Below are 20,215 nucleotides of genomic sequence, written 5' to 3' on the forward strand. Positions count from 1 at the left end.
TTTGAACATTTGGACTTATTTTGAATATAAGGAATTTATTAGGAACATGCGACAAGCAAATGATGAAGATTATGGAAACAAAATTGAAGAATTGGTGTCTTAACAAACAATGGAAAAAATGCTTTAGAAAGTCAGCTACTAAGAAACTTGTTTCCAAAAGAAAACATTGCACCTGAAACAATCTACCGACCAATTGCATAAAAGAAATCTATAATTTGCCTTGTGCCAACAGTGAAAGAATAGTCTACATTCTGAAAATGGTAGCTATTGATAAAATAGAACATGAATGAGTTACTATTCTTTTGTTAGAGAAATTACAGTTAAAATTAGAATCTTTGTAAAAATCAATATCTAAGACTGATGGTTTGGAAAATACCTTATATGTATCTGTAAACTGTCGGGTAATATTACGGCGTGATTTACATGTTGAGAAAGGTTTAGTAAATGGAGCAATGGGGAAAGTTCTTGACTTTGTTAGTTATCCAGATAGAGATGGAATAGAATTTTTGAAGATTTAATTTGATCAGATTGAAGAGCTGAAACAGATTGGACATTGTTCTGTCCGTTTCTTGCTTGTAAAAGATTTGTATGTTCTTAGAAAACAGTTTCCTGTTTGTTTAGCATATGCAGTGACCATTCATAAATCTCAAGGTTTAAGTGTAGACAGTGCTTTAGTAAATATTGGAAGTTCTGTGTTTAAAGAGGGTATGGCATATGTTGCATTGCCTCGTGTAAGAATGTTATACGGATTGTATTTGATTGATTTTGATGAGCAAAAGGTTAGTGCAGATGGAAATTGTGTAAAAGAGTACAATGGGGTAAGAAGACTTTATGCTTTTGGCTTAGGTGAATATCCTATTTATGAAAAACGTTTAATATGTCCAAAACGAAAATATGATAAACATTTTAGTGAGGTTGCAGAGAAAAAAAGAATTGAAAATAATTATGAGTCTGGAAAGAAAAGAAAAGTGAACATGGTTGCTAATATTGTAGGATTTCAGTTATAAAATAGTTCAGGTATCAACTGCTATGCTAATGTAATCATGAACGTTGTCTTTTTTTCAAAAAAAATCTACAGCATGTAATTATGAGAAATCGAGAAAAAAGATTTTCTTCTTTGTTACATTATATTTTTGAAAAGTTGAAAACTGATAAAATGAAATACTACTTTTGATGTGCGGAATCTTCTGGATATATGTTCTGGTTCTTCACAATTTACACAGAATGTACAGCAAGATGCTTAGGAATTTCTTTTGTTTATGCTTGCAATATTAGAAGATGAAGGTATACAAGTTGAAAATCTGTTTGGACTACATTACCGATGGGATCATAGTTATGACAGCTGTTCATTTTCATCTACCACTAAAATAGACACTGAATGATTCATATATTTGACAATACCAGATTTGAAAACAGTGTATTTCAACAATCTAGTGAAATCAGCTAATCATGATATGGAATGTATATTTTTTTTATTGAAAGATGTAGACAATATAGTATTTTAATGCTGCAACATTGTAGAGCAGATGGACCAAATGAAAAATGTTGTGGCATGTCAAGTGTCAATTTCAGGAAGAACTTTTAAAACAGTGACTATTTTTTTCCACAATGGACCTACTTCAACAACTGGACACTATACTGTGTATTTAAAATGCAATAAAGGATGGACACTATGTAATGATGCACATTTACAGTTCAAATTTCAGTTGCCTAATGAATTACCAAATTCATATTTAATATTTTTAATGCCAAAATTCTGAGAGGATATCAACATGAATTACTGAGTATATTTTGGATATTTTCACTACAAATGATTTTAGATACATCATTCGCCCTATTGAAAACATGTCAATATGATTTTAGAAGTCTTTCTAAACTTTACAGAAATGCACAGTCACTGGATGATGTCATCAGTGATGTCATCAGTGATATCATTTGAGATGTCATCAGTGATGTCACTGACCATGTTATGAATGATATAATGTGTGATGTCATCAGCAGTTCACTGCGCGGGCGAGAGGTATAGTTAGCTCAACTAACTATAATGCCAGAATTTCTATGTTTTTTTCAGTGAATTTCTATGGTTTTTTAAATGCTAATTTCTAACCATAAGGTGCCTGAAACCTATGTTTTTTTTCGGTGAATATATATATATTGGTAGCAAGAACAATCACTCCCAAGCCTCCCAGAATGGGAGGATTGCTGACTGTTGGTGCTGATCGTTGCCGCACAGGCAGGCTCATGCAGACTTCTGACAGAAGCTTCGCAACTCCGCCTCACCGCTGAGGACCGGGGTGATAGTCAGTGCTCTAATTATGGGAATGCTTGATGCTACTCATCGCTGGGACCTCAGCAGTGTGGCCAAGCCACAAACAGGCCAATTAAGTACTTTAAACTGTTTTTGGAACTCCCTTAACCCACCACTGATTGGTTCATCTCGGAGTCACAGATAGCTCCTCTACAATGACAGTGTAGCCGATGTGGAAAACTAATGGTTCCTTCTCAACGCCAATAAAAAGAAGCCATCCAGGGCCAGTAAGATATTTATTCCCCTCAGTTGCCAAGTAAATTGCCAACAGTACATTACATAGCCCATCACGTCCCTGTCATCGCATCCCTAATATTCCTCACCAGAATCCCACTACCAACGTTAAACATTCTACTATTATACACTAACACACACACATGCACATACACACCCACATATATATATTCATGGAGAGAGAAAGAAAAAAATAGGTAGATATAGATATATAGATAGATGTATATATATTACCTCAAGACTGTTTCCCATTTTTGAGGTACTACAAATCTGTTGTATATTTACAAACATTTGTAACTGGCTAGACATTTAATTCTTTAATGAAAGTGTAACAATTACCCAGAGAGTCAATGAGGTCTGTAAAGCCATGTTTCCATTCCGAAACAAGTACTTTGTTTGCTGGTAGTTGCAGGAAACCTTACCTTTTGCTATTACGAGTTGGTAGTCCCTCTGACTGCAAGGATTCTGGAAAAAGTCTGACAAAGAGAGTATCCAATACTATGGACTTACTAAGAAGTTAAAATATGGAGTTTTACGTGCCATTGTTTCCCACTCACAGACAATCAAAAGCCTGTTTGACAATGAATGTGCATTAGTGTTTCAAGCTATATTAAATCAATTTACATTATAGCTAGAGGTTGATTACTTTTCTTATGCGTACTCTAGTGTTAATATCAGGCCTGAACAGAATGATGTAACACTTGGGAATGAATATGCAGCCCATCAGTCCAGCGCTAGAAGACAAGATGGCAAAGATCTCCACGGCCACCATATATCTACCGTTAGTGCTAAGGTAGGCTGGGATGAAGGACAACCAAACACTGCAGAAAACTAGCATGCTGAATGTGATGAGTTTGGCCTCGTTAAATCTATCAGGCAGGTTTCTGGCTAGGAAGGCCACAATAAAGCTTACAAAGGCCAATAGGCCCATGTAACCAATCACACTGTAGAAGGCAGTGATAGATCCCATGTCACACTGCAGGATAATTTTCCCAGTCTCCGACTGCATGTCAGTGCTTGGGTGAGGCAGTGAGATCAGCAGCCATGACAGACAAATGACTACTTGCCCCATTGTGCAAAAGAGGACAATAGAACCAGAAACACGAGGTCCCAGCCATGTGCTCAATCTGCTCTCTGGCTTGATGGCATAAAAGGCTATGACAACAGTGACAGTTTTTGCTAATACACAAGATACAGCAATAGTAAACATTATCCCAAATGCAACCTGTTGGATCTGGCAGGTCAATACAGCTGGACGTCCAATGAATAGGAGTGGGCAGAAAAAGGCCAAGATGAGTGACACAAGGAGTGCGTAGCTAAGGTCCCTATTATTGGCCTTCACGATTGGTGTGTCACGGTGTCTCAAAAAGATTCCAAGCACTCCTGCTGTGATCATAGAAAACACAATAGATATAGATGCCAAAGCCATTCCAAGGCCATCAGTGTATGAGAGAAAAACTGTTATTTTCTGGATGCAGGTAGACTTCTGGTCATTGGGCCAATGGTCTTCAGGGCATTTCAAGCAGTTTTTGTTGTCTAAAATTTAAAAAGAAACATTTATGAATGAGTGTTTGGAGTAAGATATTAAGGCAGTGTGATTTAAAGCCAGTAACTGAAAGTGAGTGGACTGCTTCAAAAGATACAGGAAAATAGCTGCAGAAACTGATTATTTGCCATGCTAGTTGTATACCTTTACATCTTCTATTCTTATTTATCTATAAAGTTTTATATAGTGCAAACATGACCACCGAGGGTAACAGAGCGCTTTACAGTTTATGCAGCAAGGAAGGGGATAGGGAAACATACAGAGTCAGCAAAGCGAAAAGTACAACATTTTAAATATGTCCGGCAACCACGACTGTAAATCCTCTGGGTTACAAACAGCGGCTATGGACCCCAGGTCCAGTGGCGAAGGGGGACTGATGCAGGAAGTTCTTCTTAAATCTGGAATACCATTGGGACAGCATAAAATTCAGCTTTTGTTTATAAATCGATAGTAAAATCCTAACGCATACTTTTTTTAAAAATATGTCCTAGAAACTGAGTTGTCCATTGGCAATTTCTACTCTTCTCTGAGATGTGAATTTCTTCCATCCCCTACAGCAAGGAGGAGCACCACATGACCTGCAGGGTTAACACAGTGATGTAAGGGGACTCTAACTCCTGAACTCCCAAACAAAAATATTGGCCTATAATTGTGAGCTACTGCTTTGCTTTTGCTGATTGTGCAGGATGCTAGATGGGAGCCAGGCCGGTAAACATTCCTCTAGAAAGAAACAGTGTAATGAGTACATGGCTGAAAAAAATAGTTTTGCTGTTGTTTGGGCCAAATCTTCTCCAGTCTGACACTTGACTTTTGACTGCGATGTGCAGTTGAAACTTAATCATGATTGGTGGAGATGATGGGGTTGAGGCAAGGGCTTAAAGAGTTGTAGTCACTGTTACACCAATGCTGTGTTTTCTTTCCAAAGCGAATGCAGGTTACAGTTGTTGCAGATTTCCAGCATCATACATCTCTCTGTAAAATGTGAACACATCAGAATCCAAGTGCTAAGGAGTAGAAAAAAGACGTGGGCTGCTGTCAGAGGAGCACCACTGATCACTAGGGCTTTTACACAGCATTGCAGGATGACAACCACAGCCTTGTCCAAGTCTGTGGAAGTCCACCTGAGTGGAAGTGTGAGTAGTACATGAAACCAGACTACGCAGGCCAACTCATTATAAAAGGTGGTATCAAAATAGGTCTCAGTTTCAGGGTGCCCTGGTGCCAATGTGTCTTGGAGAATACTCTTGAAGTGATTGGCTGGGGCACTGCTGCCTAAAGGCAGCATATCAGAATATAGTGTGAATAGAGAAGTAACAGGATTATCTATACTGTTCTCTGTGATCTAAGAGAGATGCAGCTTTGACAGCATGTGTTGCTGTAAATGTATTAATAGGGGATCTAAGTTTAGTGGTTGGGGTACTTATGACTTGGAATGGTTCTTTCCCTTTAGCATTATCAAGATTGGATAAAATCTTCTTAATCTGTTGCCATTCCTCACGCGCTGGCTGCACTTTCAGTTGAGTGCATTACTCCTGCATCTGCCTCCTAGCAACTTTTTAACATAGCGATTTTTTAAACGAAACTCAACAAAGCGTAGTACCTTTTTAAAAATTGTTGTTGGTGTCCTCTTGAAACTTGTGTTCTGAACCATACTGCTCCCCAGTCCACCTCAGGTCCTTCTCCCCTTGACTGGAGGGACCATCCGCAACATTCTAGCCTTACTTCCCCTCTTCTTGGTTGGAGACTGGAGGGGCGGAGTCCCGATCTCCTTACTTAATCTGATGCCATTCGTCAAGCGCAGTGGACGCACACAGCATGCACACTAAAAGCAAGCCAGTCTGATCCTTCCACGCCGACCGGGATCAGGGGCCACACATTATGACAGATTTCTAATCTACTCTGCATCAACTCTCAAATCAATGCAAGGGACCTCACCCATTTGCTACCGCACCAAGGCCAAACTAGACACACTTGGACTTCTGTCCCATGGAAATCCCCACCCCAAAATTCCATTTGAAGCCCGACCAAGAACCAATTTCTTATGATAAAAGTTAGCCACCACCAACTATCCACACGCATCAGGCATCGGAGGGACTTTCAGTGTACTATCTGAATACACGCTCAATGGTGAAACACCAACTTGAGAATTTCTGCCTTCTGGACGCTAATAAACCAGACTTCCTCCTTCTCTCTGAAACATGGCTGACAGCACATTCCGCCCCTGATATCCTTGAGGCATTCCCTGGCAATTATATGCCCTCATTTTCCCAGCTGTTTGGGGGATATGAGTGCCAAGGTGGTGGTCAACAATTCTCAGATTTTGATTACTGGGGACTTTAACTTTTTGCCTAATGATTTACAAGAAAGCCCCTGCTCCGTCAAACTTGCTGAACTCTTAGTAGGAATGAACTGTACCCAGCACTTAAAGGTAGCTACTCATGTCAAAGGGCATACCTTAGACCAAGTTTGGACTGCCAACCTGGAAATCTCCCACCTACAGGTTCTGCCCTGTTCATGGTCTGATCACTAGCTTATTACCTTTTACCTTTTTTATACCTAACATCCGTTTACACAAAACCCCTCTGACAGGAAATTTTATGGCCAGAATTTGGAGTCAAGTTCATATTAATGAACTCTGTTCCTTGCTAACAGCCTCAGCCCCTTTGCCCCGGAAGAGTCCCCTGTGTCCAAGCAGAAAATATCAACATCTGGTTGGACTCAACCGGAGATAGAATAGCACCATTGAGAAAAGTTAAAACAAGGAGGCCTCATGATGCCCAACGCTGGTTTTTGGTAAATCAGAAGGCGAAGAAACTAGCCTTGAGGAAAGCAGAACGCAAGTGGCGACGTGACCGTAGCCCTAATCAAAAGGTCGTTTTTGTGTCTCTATTAAGAGACTACAAAACAATCATCCTTTAAGCCAAAGCAGAATATTTTTCTGCTAAAATATTAAATTCCACCAATAAAGATACGGACATTTTCTCCATAGTAGACAAAATCTCCAAATAGACTGAGTCATTGCTAAACCCGTTCCATCACAATCTCTATGTGATTGGCTCAATACTTTCTTTATCAAGGAAATCGCCACCATTAAAGCTAACATCCCCAAATCTACCACACTCCCAGTTCCCCTTCACTCTTGCACGAATTTGGTACTTTTAGATCACATTCCACCATCACAAAGAATGCTTTCTTCGCTTTACTCAAAAAAGTTGGTTCTTGCTCTCCCACGGATAGTTGTCCTCCCTATATCCTTTGGGACATTTTTTTATACTGTCCGGATCCTCCTTTACTGCTTCCTAACAACTCTCTTGCCCAAGGGACTGTTCCCAATCAATTTAAGATGGCGGAAGTTGTCCCCATTGTTAAGAAACCCAGTCTAGACCCTCTATCACCCAGCAACTACCAGCTCATCTCCCTGCTACCCTACCTGAGCAAGGTTTAGAAACACACTTTGCCACCTGATTTAGCTCTTTGTAGAGCAGACCCACTATCTGATTTCTCACCGGGCAGATTTTAGACGCAAACACTCCACTGAGTCTGTTATTTTGGCAGTTATGGATGAACTGAGAAGGGGGGCCGATCAGGGTACTACACAGGCCCTGGTCCTTCTCGATCTGTTGGCGGCCTTCGACACAGTCAATCACCATCATCTGATTGACCATGTCAGCCGCGCTGGGATTCAGGGCTTGTCTCTAAAATAGATTACTTCCTTTCTCAGCAACCGTTCTGAATCAGTGCGCCTTGCTAGCTTCAAGGCAGAGCAAAAGAAATTGATCTCTGGGGTCCCGCAGGGCACTTCCCTCTCACACTTACTTTTCAATCTGTATGTTCTCCCCTTGGTTCTGGCTCTGCATAAAAGAGAGGTTGTATCTTCAATTATGCTGACGACCTTCAGCTGGTATTTAACATTGACACTTCTGCGTCATCTGTGTCCAGCCACCAATCTACCATGAATTTCATCAGTGATTGGATGAATATCAATCAACTCCAGTTAAAACCCAGACAAAACTGAGTTGATCCTCACTGCCGGCCTAGCCAACCCCTGGAATTCCAACTTCTGGCCACCGCTATTAGGGAGCCCCTCTCCCGACTAGCTCTGTAAAAATCTTGGGAATTGTCATCAGCAACGATTTAGCAATGAAGGCCCAGATCAGCTCTGTGGTCTCTGCGTGTTTTTTCCATCTCCGAAGAATTCAGAAAATCAGCAAATTCCGTTCTACTGCAGCCCTGAACCAAGGGGTTCTTGCCCTGGTCATCTCGCATATTGATTACACAAATTCCCTGTACACTGGCATCCCGGCCTGCATCGGCTGCAGCTGATCTAGAATCAGGCAGCTAGGCTTATCTTTGGTCAGCCGAAACACCAGCATGTGAGTCCTTTATTGAAAACTCTACACTGGCTTCCTTTACCCCAACTCTGCCTGTTAAAGTTGGGCTGTACCATCCATAAAGCCCTTTCAAGACATGTGCCCCCCTTCATCGCCTCTGATATACATCATTACACTCCCTCTCATGACGCCCTACGTTCCTTAAATAAAAACTTGTTGGTCCCCCACACCTTTAAATGAAAATATGGAGGTCTTAGATATACGAACTTGGCCCCTCAGTACTGGAACACCCTTCCCTCTAATCACCCCAGATTCCTACACTGAGTTCAGGAAACTACTTAAGACCTGGCTATTCACCCAGGTGTACAACTGAAAACCCACTCACTATTCTGCAACTGCTGCCGTCCTCACTTAGCTCCAAGAAACCGCCTGGTGAACGTGCGCTCTACAAATCACTTTTAACATAACATAACAAAAGGACATAAGTATTGCACAGTCCACCTTAGAATGGATGGATGAGGCCTGATACCTAGCTGGGGTTATGTTCTAGAGAAATGTCATCTGGTACCCTAAGAAAATGGATTAACTATTCAAGTAGACTGCAGTTATTAGGAAAAGGACTGGCAGGCATTGGCCACAGCTTCTAAGTGGACCTGGAGGAGGCAGAGAAGCATAATCAGCTCATAGTTCAGTCGCAGCTCAACTGCAAGAAGTTGGAGGAGGCCTTAATGCCATAGGTAAATCAACAAATGAGACATGAATGGATATAGACATAGTAGTTGAAGATGTTACTGGCCAGTGTAAGAATGATTAGGTAAAATGACTAAAGGTCTGATGCTGCCAAGTGGTCTTGTCAATTACTGCTGTTGTGAGGGAAAAAGGACCCTCCACATACATAATAGAGCTTTCCCATTCCTAGTAGCCTGGCTACAAATCAGTGGTCCGGGTATATGAGACCTAACATGTACAGGTTACACGCCTTGCTCTAAAATAAGCAGGTCCGGGGCTTTCAAGATCCAGAATGACAATTAACTAATGGCATAAGGATCAGGGACAAGTACACTGATTATGTTGTAATGCAATAGTTATGGGGTTACCACAGTTAGGTGCATTGGGAGAATATTGAGGGGACCCGCTTATTGCATGTAGTGTTGATACTGGTGTCTACATCAGTCCAACTGTGTGAAAGACATCATGCAAAAAGATTGAGGAGCTTGTTAAGAGCAGGGTAGAAATGGGAAACAAATACATTTCTGGAACAACTTCCAAATCCGAAAAAATAATCAGTGTGGTACCATATAGAAAATATGGTGGATGGGATCATACAAGATTTACAAATTTTACCAAATATCATAGGGTTCAGATTATCACCTGACTCTAAATTTATGACTTCCTTCAACGTCGATCTAGTAAAGGCTGTGTCTTCTACATCTTTTCATGATTTGTCCAACCAGAAAAATATAACCACAAATATTTTTGTTTCAAAAATGTGAAGGTCTTCATTTGTGACCCACTGTCAGAACTCTGGCACTGGTGCAGACTGGGATCTGTAGAAGAGATTACTGGTGATCAGGTCAGACCTCCTCTATAAGACTCACTGTGCTCCCTTGATGCCCAGACTGCTTAGGGTTCCCAAATCCAGTATAAAGATCCACAAGGAGACATTTCCAAATTTCCCAAATTTGTAACCACCCCTAAAAACACTATGGGCTTATTATTATTGAAAACCGCATCTTGCACAGTGCGAGCTGTATTTTTCTGCCGCTCGAGAAGATTTTGACTTGAGTGGCAGCTTTCTCAACGCAGACTGGTAGTTTCCGGAATGAAGCACCTAACCTCCCCGCGTTGAGAATCGCACCGGGAGGTTCATTTTCCACGCTCGCGATTGGCAACTTGATGTTGCCAATCGCGAGTCTAGCCGGGATGTCATTTTGCTTGCTCGCGGTCACCAACATGACGTTGAGGACCGCGAGCAAGCAAAAAATGACCGCTGCACTATGATTCGCTACGCTACGCGTGTTCGCACTGTGCTACGTGCAGTTCGCGTAGTGCGAAGTTGCTCAGACTTCGCAAACTATGCAAACGTAGCGTACTATTTTGCCCAGGGTTAGTTCAGACCACCTGATTACAATGTTCTCTATTGGAGCTTGTGTTAGCACAGTAAATTCTCTGTAATGAAGGCTCCTATGGAGAAATAGCTGTGTGTCTAAAACCCTTCGCCCTGTGACAGACACGCCATGGTTCCTCCCACGCGGTGAAGGTTTTTACAGGGAGGCATCTTAGGTAAACCCTCAATCACATACTGTAGACCACAGAAGAAAGGGGGCCCAGCTAGGGGCTCCCAAAGTTGCTTTCCGACAGCCTTTCCATGTCAGAAAGGCATGCACAGAACAGCTGTTGAAAACCGACATCTTAATCCCGATAGCGGAAACGCCATCTATAGGATATAGCGGTGCAGTTCGACCGACAGGAATACTTAGAGAGTCCGGGCATTTTGCGTTCTGACTGCCAACATCGTAATCATGTGGTTGAACCGTCTCTGATGAGGTCGGAAAGTTTCCGACTAGCGAATGGAGGCTTTCTGACCAAGATAATAATCGCCCACTAAGTAGAACATACGCAATTAGAGGTATCCATGACATTCATCAATTTCCCTCATTCTAACTTTCAGTTTTTAGTTGTAAATCGCATATTTTTATAAATCCCTTTTGTATGACTGTTTTTGCTTTTCCTTTGTAGAACTTGGTAATAAATGCACTTCTTAAATTCTGCCTCCAAAGCACTTCTATGGAGCACTTGTCTCTGAATGTAAACACGTGTGAGCTTATTTATGAGAGTCCTGCATCACTTTTGCACCACGCAAAGTGGCACATGCGTGACACATGCGTGACACATGCCTCTCAACCTGAAGTAACGCCAACGTGCATGGCTTTGAGTGGCCTCATAAATATTGAGTAAGGCAACACAGCACAAATCGCTGTGCCGCTTTATTCTTAGCAAGGGAGGTGTTCCATGGGTGTTTCGGTGCATTTTCCCATGCAACACCCATGGAATTTAATGCTGCCAAAATTTACAAAATCATGTAAACCTGAGGAAGCACCAGATCTGTGCACCTTCTGCGGTGTCGCAAAAGAAGGAGAAATATGTATATTTCTCCTTCGTATTTCCTCTTTCTATGTGTGGTGCATTTTCAAGCACACATAGAAAGAGGCAAATGCCTGTTTGGATTGTTTTACTTCAGGAAGGTGTTCCTTCCTACTCAAAATCCATCCTGCATGCAACAGAGGCACCCTGTAACCATAATGCAAGGGTGTCTAACTTGGTGCTAGGCTGCTGAAATGAAAATGCACCATATTGCACAAATACGGTGCATTCCTGCCCTTTCACTTTGGCTTTCACTGCCCTATTCCAAAATCCCACAATTGAGGGCCTCTGTGTGCATGCTTCTATTCAACTCTTACAGTTGAATTCAGAGGGGAATTTATTTGGTGAGGAAAATCTCCTGAAAAAGATCACCTCCTTCTTATATTTACTTCTGGTGTAAAGGTTTCACTCACTGGTACTGTTGGAAAACTCTCCCTCAGCACAGGGCACACACTGAAAGCAGCAAACAGGCCTCCTTGGTATAGGAGCTTTCCGGTACCCAGGGGTGCAGCTCTCGCTGCAGACAGAGCGGGGAATCTGCGAATGAATGAAGAGAAAGATTATAGTGATTAAGTCAGAGATGTGACATCCTAGAACTGCAACTTCAAGATAATAAATACACCAGCCCACTGTATGCAGTGTTCTGTACCATAATCCATAAGAGAAACCGTATTCAGAGCTTTGCTTTTCACTCAGGACCCTGTGTCAAGTCATATGTCAATGCTGCACTACATTTATGATGATGCATGGTTCAGAAAAATAAAAACAGGCAACAGGCTTTCTCCATCTTTGCACAGAGTTTCTGGAATGGAAACTCTCAATCCATTAGGACCTCCCCAACCCAACTCCAATTGAGCAAGGTACTGAAGAGCACATTATCATGACTCACATCACACAGAAACTAGCTCACCATCCAAATACATGTTGACCGTATCTTTGCCTTTAACTGTTCAGCACTCCCCTACCTTTCAGCTAAATTTGACACTCACACAGAATTTACAGTTTTACACTAGTGATATGTCTCTATATTATATGGCGCTATCAATGCCTATGCTACTGATATTGTAATGCGCCAATAATCAAATGATTACCCACAGGGACCTATTTTATTGTTCTGAACTCTAGATCCATATCACTTATTAACAAAAAAAATGCTTGTGTCCTCAAGTAAAGAAACTGGTGCTCATGTACCCAATGTAGCTGGTCTAGTTTGCGCTATATAAAAAAAGTTAATAAAATTAAGACATTCAAAGAGGATAGGTCACTGGCGCTACTTTCAGATTTTCCAAGCCACAAAAACAGCATTATGTAAATAAGCAGCTTCCAGGAGATTTAGGTGCATAGGGATGGTGGGTCCCATTAGCAGGGCTTGAGTCAACAGATCATCTGGGTCTGTGTGATGGTGATACTTCAGCATCAATGACATACTATGGCGTTTTATGAGGATCCTTTCCCGGGTATGTGTAAGGGAACAGCGCTTAGTCCTATTTTAATGTACAGACAGAGAACAACCCAATAGTTGGATCCTCTTGAATGATGTTCTAACAGTATATTGCCGGTTGTGGGGTTAACCCACCAATCTACCCATGCTTGGGTGGGGGTGAGGGGGGCAGAATGCTCAATAGACCCAGAGGATTGGTGTCCAAAAAAAAGGGCATGAAAGCTGGTAGTCATGGCATTGTGCCTCACCAACTTTCAACAGACAATCTTTCCTTTTCCCCAGAGAGGTAGAATGAGACATTTTACCCACACTCTGGCAACACATATAGGAAGACCATGCTAATAAATCACAGATTCCTCTCATTTTAATTTTAGGTCTGGGTAAGGAATTTGGGCCTCGAGCTGACCTTCAATCAAAACATTCAAACCCTGTGCATTTCTGAAAAAGAGAGACACAGGAAAATCAAAATTCTGTAACTATTAAATCTACCATATCTGTGATGGGTGAATTCATCCAGAAAACTCTAAATCAAGACCTATGCCTCAAAATACCCAGTTTCCTTTTACTGCCCATAGGGGATGGCTGCAATAATTGGGCACTGATTTGACCTGCTTTTAGGCAACCTCTCCTAACCCAGGGCATTTCTGCAAACTAGAGACCAAAGGGAATCTAGGGTGATATGTCTGTGTAAAAACCAGCAAAATGTGTGGTATAAATAAGCTACATGTCTTTAGGTTTTTCAATGCAACGTGACCAACATGTGAAGTCTATGTGGAGGTGGAGAAGAGTGTTGCCGGTGGCAGAGGCAGCCTCCATTCACTTAGCGCTCATAACTGCTGTTTTCCACTGCACTGCTCGCGCTGTTGTAACAGCGAAAGTTTTTAATGTAGCGACTGAGGCTATCTTTTTAAAAACGTTCAGTGTGGGTTAATCACTGTGTATTTGTATTTACCTTAGCTGTTTAGTTACTCTCCTACTCCCGCCCCGGTCCGCCGCGTCCAATTATGGGCGTTTGATGCGGAGGGCGAGGAGGAGCCTTGCACATCCGGGCTCAGGGAGCAGAGGTCAGCGCTCTAGCGACGCTGAAGGTAAAAAGTCTATTTAGGTCAGCTGTGACAAAGCACGCGCTGTGGAGAAGAGTGTTGCCGGTGGCAGAGGCAGCCTCCATTCACTTAGCGCTCATAACTGCTGTTTTCCACTGCACTGCTCGCGCTGTTGTAACAGCGAAAGTTTTTAATGTAGCGACTGAGGCTATCTTTTTAAAAACGTTCAGTGTGGGTTAATCACTGTGTATTTGTATTTACCTTAGCTGTTTAGTTACTCTCCTACTCCCGCCCCGGTCCGCCGCGTCCAATTATGGGCGTTTGATGCGGAGGGCGAGGAGGAGCCTTGCACATCCGGGCTCAGGGAGCAGAGGTCAGCGCTCTAACGACCCCTCCCTCTAGTATAAATGTGCTTGGGGCAGCGACCGCGCAGCGGACGCGTGCAGCGGGCGCGCCGGAAGCGCGCCGAAGTCGAGCCAAAGTCCAGCCCGTCTGCGCCCGTCCGTGGCCGGACGGGGCGCGGGGCCACAGACCTTGGTTCTTCGACTCAAACTACTATAAGGTACGGCAGACATGCTTTGCTTGCTCTCCAACCTGACACGCTTGCAGCGTGTAAACACTCTATGCTTGCACAGTCGTTAAATAAATCTACTAGGTGCAGCTTTGAACCCATTATTCAAGTTCCAGCCACCAGCACGGGTCATACCATTAAATCAGCATTACTCAATTGTAGATCTCTTCGCAAGCACGCCCTAGAAATTTTTCACCTACTTGAGGACCAAAACCTTAATATTCTATTCTTGACGGAGACCTGGCTAGATGAGTACTCAGACCCTGACATTATCCAGGCCATGCCCCACGGCTACTCCCTCTCTAGATTGGACAGGAAAGACGGCAGGGGGGGTGGTATTGCCATAGCTACGAAAGCCCCTCTAGTCTGTTCCCTATCTCCTATACAGGTTGATCATAGTGAAGCTGGATCCTTCACAATAAACACCGGTCCCAATCACTCCATATCGGGCATTCTAATATATCGGCCACCTGGCAGAATGTATGATTTCACTTCTACCTTAATGGAAGCTATTACCCACTTAGCACTAAGGAAATCTAGACTGTTAGTGCTAGGTGATCTCAATGCTCATTTTGAAGATCCATTAGACAATGATGCCACTGATATTCGAACGGAGCTTCTTTCGGTTCAACTCGAAATAAAAAACAAGGAACCTTCACATCAATTAGGACATTTACTAGATCCCATCTTTGGAAACTGGCAGGGAGTTCACACCTTAGAGCCCATACCCATACCTTGGTCGGATCACTATATCATCCCGATCACGATTCAACTAGACAGAATCGAGCATTTCCAACATCAATCTCTGCGGTATAAACGCAGAAAATGGAAGAGCTTTTCAATTGATTCTTTCATTCAATTTGTCCAGGACGAAGGCCCTCCTAAAGGGGAAGACTGCGAGACGGCTAGCAATAACCTAAATAATATTGTAATCAAGGCCCTCGATATTACTGCCCCCAGCCGTACCACGACCAATGCCAGGAGATCAAAAAAAGCTGCTCCATGGTTTAGCCAAGAACTGCAGACCATGAAAACGGCTTGCAAAAAACTTGAGAGAGCTTGGCGCCAGAACTTCTGTGCAGAAACTAAAATGCAGTATAAAAATTCACAAAGAGAATACCACAAATCTGTACGTCTGGCTAAGGCAGAGCACTATCACTCCCGTATCATGGAAGCAGGTAATTCCTCTAGGGAACTGTTTCAGATATACAAAGAAATATCCGTAGTGGATATGACCGCTCCTGCCCAAAATGATTCTGTGGAATCTTGTAATAAAATTGCACAATACTTCTCAGGCAAAATCAACAAAATATACACAAGCTTCTCCAATCATTTAGAGTCGGCCACAGACTTCACAGAAAATGACAGTCTTATCAATACTCCAAAGTGCCTAAAATATTTTGAAGTTCCCCTGTACGAAGTCCTGTCTACATTGTGCAATAAAATCAAATCGGGATCTCCCCGAGACCCGGCGCCTCCGAAAATTTTAGCTGAAGCCTTCCCTGCATTAGAACCTCACTACAGACATCTTCTCCAGATCTCCTTCTTCACTGCTTGTTTGCCGGCGGATTGGAAACAGGCAGTAGTGCTACCGATCAAAAAAAAGCCGAACATCAGCCAAGACATTATGGACAATCTCCGGCCTATATCTTTGCTACCATATTTAGCTAAGCTAGCCGAGAAAATTGCTAACATTCAACTCATGGAACACCTTGAAGCTCATAATGTCTTCCATAAATCCCAGTCGGGTTTCAGATCCAATTTCTCCACGGAGACAGCTCTTCTTAGGCCCACTGAAACCTTAGGAGAGGGAGCAGACGAGGGCAAGACCATGGCCCTCATCATGCTCGACCTTAGTGCCGCGTTTGACACTGTAGCACATCCCATCTTGCAACAAAGCCGGAGTAACCAACAAGGCACTGGGATGGCTGAAAGCCTTTTTGATCAACAGGAGCTTCCAAGTCCAAAGAGGGACTTCCCTCTCAGACAGCGTGCTGCTCGAACAGGGGGTACCTCAGGGCTCGGCCCTGAGTCCCACCCTGTTTAACCTACACATGGCCCCCCTGGCAGAGGTGGTGCAATCGTTCGGCGTGGAGCTTGTCTCTTACGCCGACGACACGCAACTTCTAATATCTCTGACTCAAGCCCCCTCCAGGGAAGCTGATAATTTCAATAACTGTATGAGCAAGCTGGCCACTTGGATGACAGAGCATTGTTTAAAACTAAACGGAACCAAAACGGAGGTCATTATCATTGGAGGTAATGAGACCAAATGGACAAAAGAATGGTGGCCCAGTTGCTTGGGTCCTTTGCCCCCTCCTAGTCGGGAGGCGAAGAATCTGGGAGTCTGGGTTGACAACAAGCTATCCTTTGAGAGCCATATAAAGAAAACTGTAGGCAAGTGCTTTGGAGTGATGAAAACGCTCAATCGCACCCTTGACTTGCTACCTCTCAGCTCCAGACGGACTATGACGCAGGCATTAATAACTTCCCGGATTGACTACGGGAATGTATTACTCCTGGGTACATCAGAGAAAAACATTAAGAAATTACAGGTCCTACAAAATTCTGCAGCACGCTTGGTGTTAAGACTTCCCCGTAGAGCCCCTTCACGACCCTCTCTGGCAGCTCTCCATTGGTTGCCTATCAGCAAGAGGATTATTTTTAAAGCTTTGTTATGGTGCCACAGGATTATCCATCACAGAGCACCAGCATATATGTCGGATCTGGCATCCCTGTACGAACCCAACAGAGCCCTCAGATCCAAAGGTATAGGTTTGCTCAGAACTGCCCGTCCCAAAAAAGCCAGAATGGGAGGCAGATCTTTCCGCACGCTGGCAGCTAGGCATTGGAACCTCCTGCCCTTGGATACCAGGCTAGAGGTTAATGAGGCTTCTTTTAGGAAGAAGTTGAAAACTTGCCTCTTTACTCTGTGATGGGACCCTCTCTCTCCTTAAAACTCACTCTCTCCACAGCGCGGGGACACGCCGGGAGGCGTCACCAGGCGCTTTACAAACTCCTTTAAACTAAACTAAACTAAACTATGGAGTCTAACTCAGTAATGAACATTGAGGTACCCCTCTATTATAACAGACACTATTAAGAAGGGGGTAGCTACACCTATATGCCACTCCAGCAGAAGGTACTGAAAACATTTTTTATAAGTAACCATCACCCACTCTAAGAGTTGCATGCTTCATCAACGGGTGTACAGCCTGACCCCTAAAAGTCTGTGATGGCTTGACCATATTCCAGGGAGCTTTTCCTATATTTTACCAAGGGGGGTGTAACAATTAATTACAAATTCCTCAACCACTCGTATAGTATCACTTTATTAGTGGGGTGGAGGGGAAAGGTTAAAAGTAAACTATAAAGGGAAAGAAGGATATTTTAGTCCTATGACCATTTTTAACTCACCAACATGTTTCAGCGCAATGCTACTTGGCCTGTTAGGTTCTGCGCTTTTTTTAGGGCGGGTTCCTTTTTCTAGCACTCCCCTGATGAAATAAACTTTATGCTTGAAAAATTTCTTCAACAAATGTCTTCAACCTCAACAAGAAGGATGTGTATCAGTGGAACCTATTAGGATTTTTTGTTTTGTTATATCATTGTTGCGCAAACTGTAGCGCTTGTCCTAGGACTCCTCTCAAAAAGATCCACTCAGTGTTTTAGTCTTTCCTTTATTTTTCTTATTATCCCACATCTTCTTAGAAGACTCTGTTGCCTCCTTCGAGGTATCCTTTTCAGAATTACCCTCAATCTGTGGTTTACTAGGCCTAGCTTTCAAAGTATCTCTACCTATTGTTGCAAAGGTTTCTTTAATAGCTTTAGGTAACTTAAGCTTCTGGTCTCCCGACGCAACCTGTGAGTGTCACTGGCACATAGCCCATGCTGCTGCTTCTCCTTTTATATTGCTTAGTATGATTGAGGATACTGTGGCATAATTGCCCATCAGTTTTGCCCCCAAATCTAAGACAGGGCTGCCGCATACTCATTCTGAATCTGTTTAATCGCCTCTGGAAAATAACTAACAAGGGTGTGTCATGTCTTCTGGTATATACTGCAAAGACTGTGCCCATAGTGGCACAGCATTCCACTGGGGATCCATCCCCCTTGGCAAGCATATATGTGTGAGAATTCTATATTTTTCTTGGGGTCGCATATGGAGAAACACTGCTCCAAGCTAATTTGTTTTTTTTGCCATTCAAAACTGAATTTCTTCTCGTTTAATGAGGACCTTCCCATGAGTGCATTAATGGTCATTGGACTAATTCCAGGCATAGTCAATTGTGGCCTTGAGCGCCTTAAGACCCTCACGAGGAGTAGACGTGCTCTATAAACCTCTGATTGAATGTTTGAATGGTTGTGCAGGTTGAACCGCCCTTCGGGATTTATTGACACAGTTCGTATCAAATATCGGGTCAAACTTCTGTATATTCTGACAAAATCTGTTTATAGTGTAAGTAGATTTTCTATATCTGGGTAGGGTGTATAACCGGCTAGGACAGGCCATGTTGCTCCTAATTTTGGTGTTCTTAAAATGGTAGTGGCAATTCCAATACTTCATAAGCTGTGTAATTGTTAGGAATTGCAGCTTCAGTGTATACATGAACATGTCTTGATGGTGCATTTACTGCTGGGAATGTAACTCATGAAGAGAATAAATCTATCCTGTATGCTTTGAATGCCTCTACCACAAACATCATTTCTCCTCTTATCAGGGGAAGCCGATTTTGTTGTAACATCTGCTTGACTATATATCTGTAGTTTATTGGTATGTTATTTAGTGCTGCATTAGCAATATGAATATATGTAGTTAGGCAAGGGTGCCTTGATGATGTGATCCTTTTAAAGATTCAAGATTAATCAACCTACAACCAATACATAGGGGTTCACTACTCTGCTGAGGAGGGCTTTTTCCCTAACACTGCAGACATCCATGGTAATAGGTAAATAACGATTTTTAGGTACACAAAAGAAAACTAGGGAGGCGAACCATTAAATAGGAGCCCAAGCTAAAACCTTGGCAGTGCCATGTCGTACGGTTCATACTTTAGCAGTAAAACTGTGCGTTTGTTGGACAATATAAACGTTAAAAATGTGCAAGACTAATTATACCCACACCATTGACATATGTTGGCCTTAGTCCTGCTAGCTCATGCTGCACCATCTGTAGCCCTAACCTGACAAGGTAACAGGTGGAAGGTGCAACTTCAGAACATTGCAACCCTGACTCCCCAAGGAAATCATGGAAACAGATATAGAACCCTTTCATTTGGTTACCCAAAGAGATCCACAAGAAATACGCAACACAGCATTTCAATATTTATTGAAGTATTATGATTCTAGTGTAAGATACTTGTGCTGCAATATTCAATAGAAGGAAACAGAATAGCTTGATCAGCATTACGAGAATGATGAAGAAGATAAACAATTCAACCATTGTGGTGTTACATAGGATTTAAATTCAAATATAAGTACTGTTAAATTTTGTGCTCCTACCTAGCGCTACATATCCTAATGTTCCTAGTGTGGATGCATCTGCCTGAACCCCTGTAGGGTGATCTAACTTCCCATTACTTGTGGGTAAGTGTCAT

The 20,215-nt window shown here is 42.6% G+C and overlaps 1 protein-coding gene across 1 annotated transcript in view; it reads right to left on the bottom strand.

The window, feature by feature from the left end:
* Window positions 1-3,173: 3,173 nt before the first annotated feature.
* Window positions 3,174-20,215, bottom strand: part of LOC147725925 (vomeronasal type-2 receptor 26-like) — a 217,270-nt gene continuing 200,228 nt past the window's right edge. The window contains exons 3-4 of the mRNA XM_086963391.1: window positions 11,977-12,100; window positions 3,174-4,078 (exon numbers count right to left, since the gene is read on the bottom strand). Coding sequence (XP_086819517.1) covers window positions 3,174-4,078; window positions 11,977-12,100 — 1,029 coding nt within the window. The remainder of the gene's footprint in view (window positions 4,079-11,976; window positions 12,101-20,215) is intronic.

The sequence above is a fragment of the Lissotriton vulgaris genome, chromosome 3_1 (assembly GCF_964263255.1).
Source record: "Lissotriton vulgaris chromosome 3_1, aLisVul1.2, whole genome shotgun sequence".
Lineage (NCBI taxonomy): Eukaryota > Metazoa > Chordata > Amphibia > Caudata > Salamandridae > Lissotriton > Lissotriton vulgaris.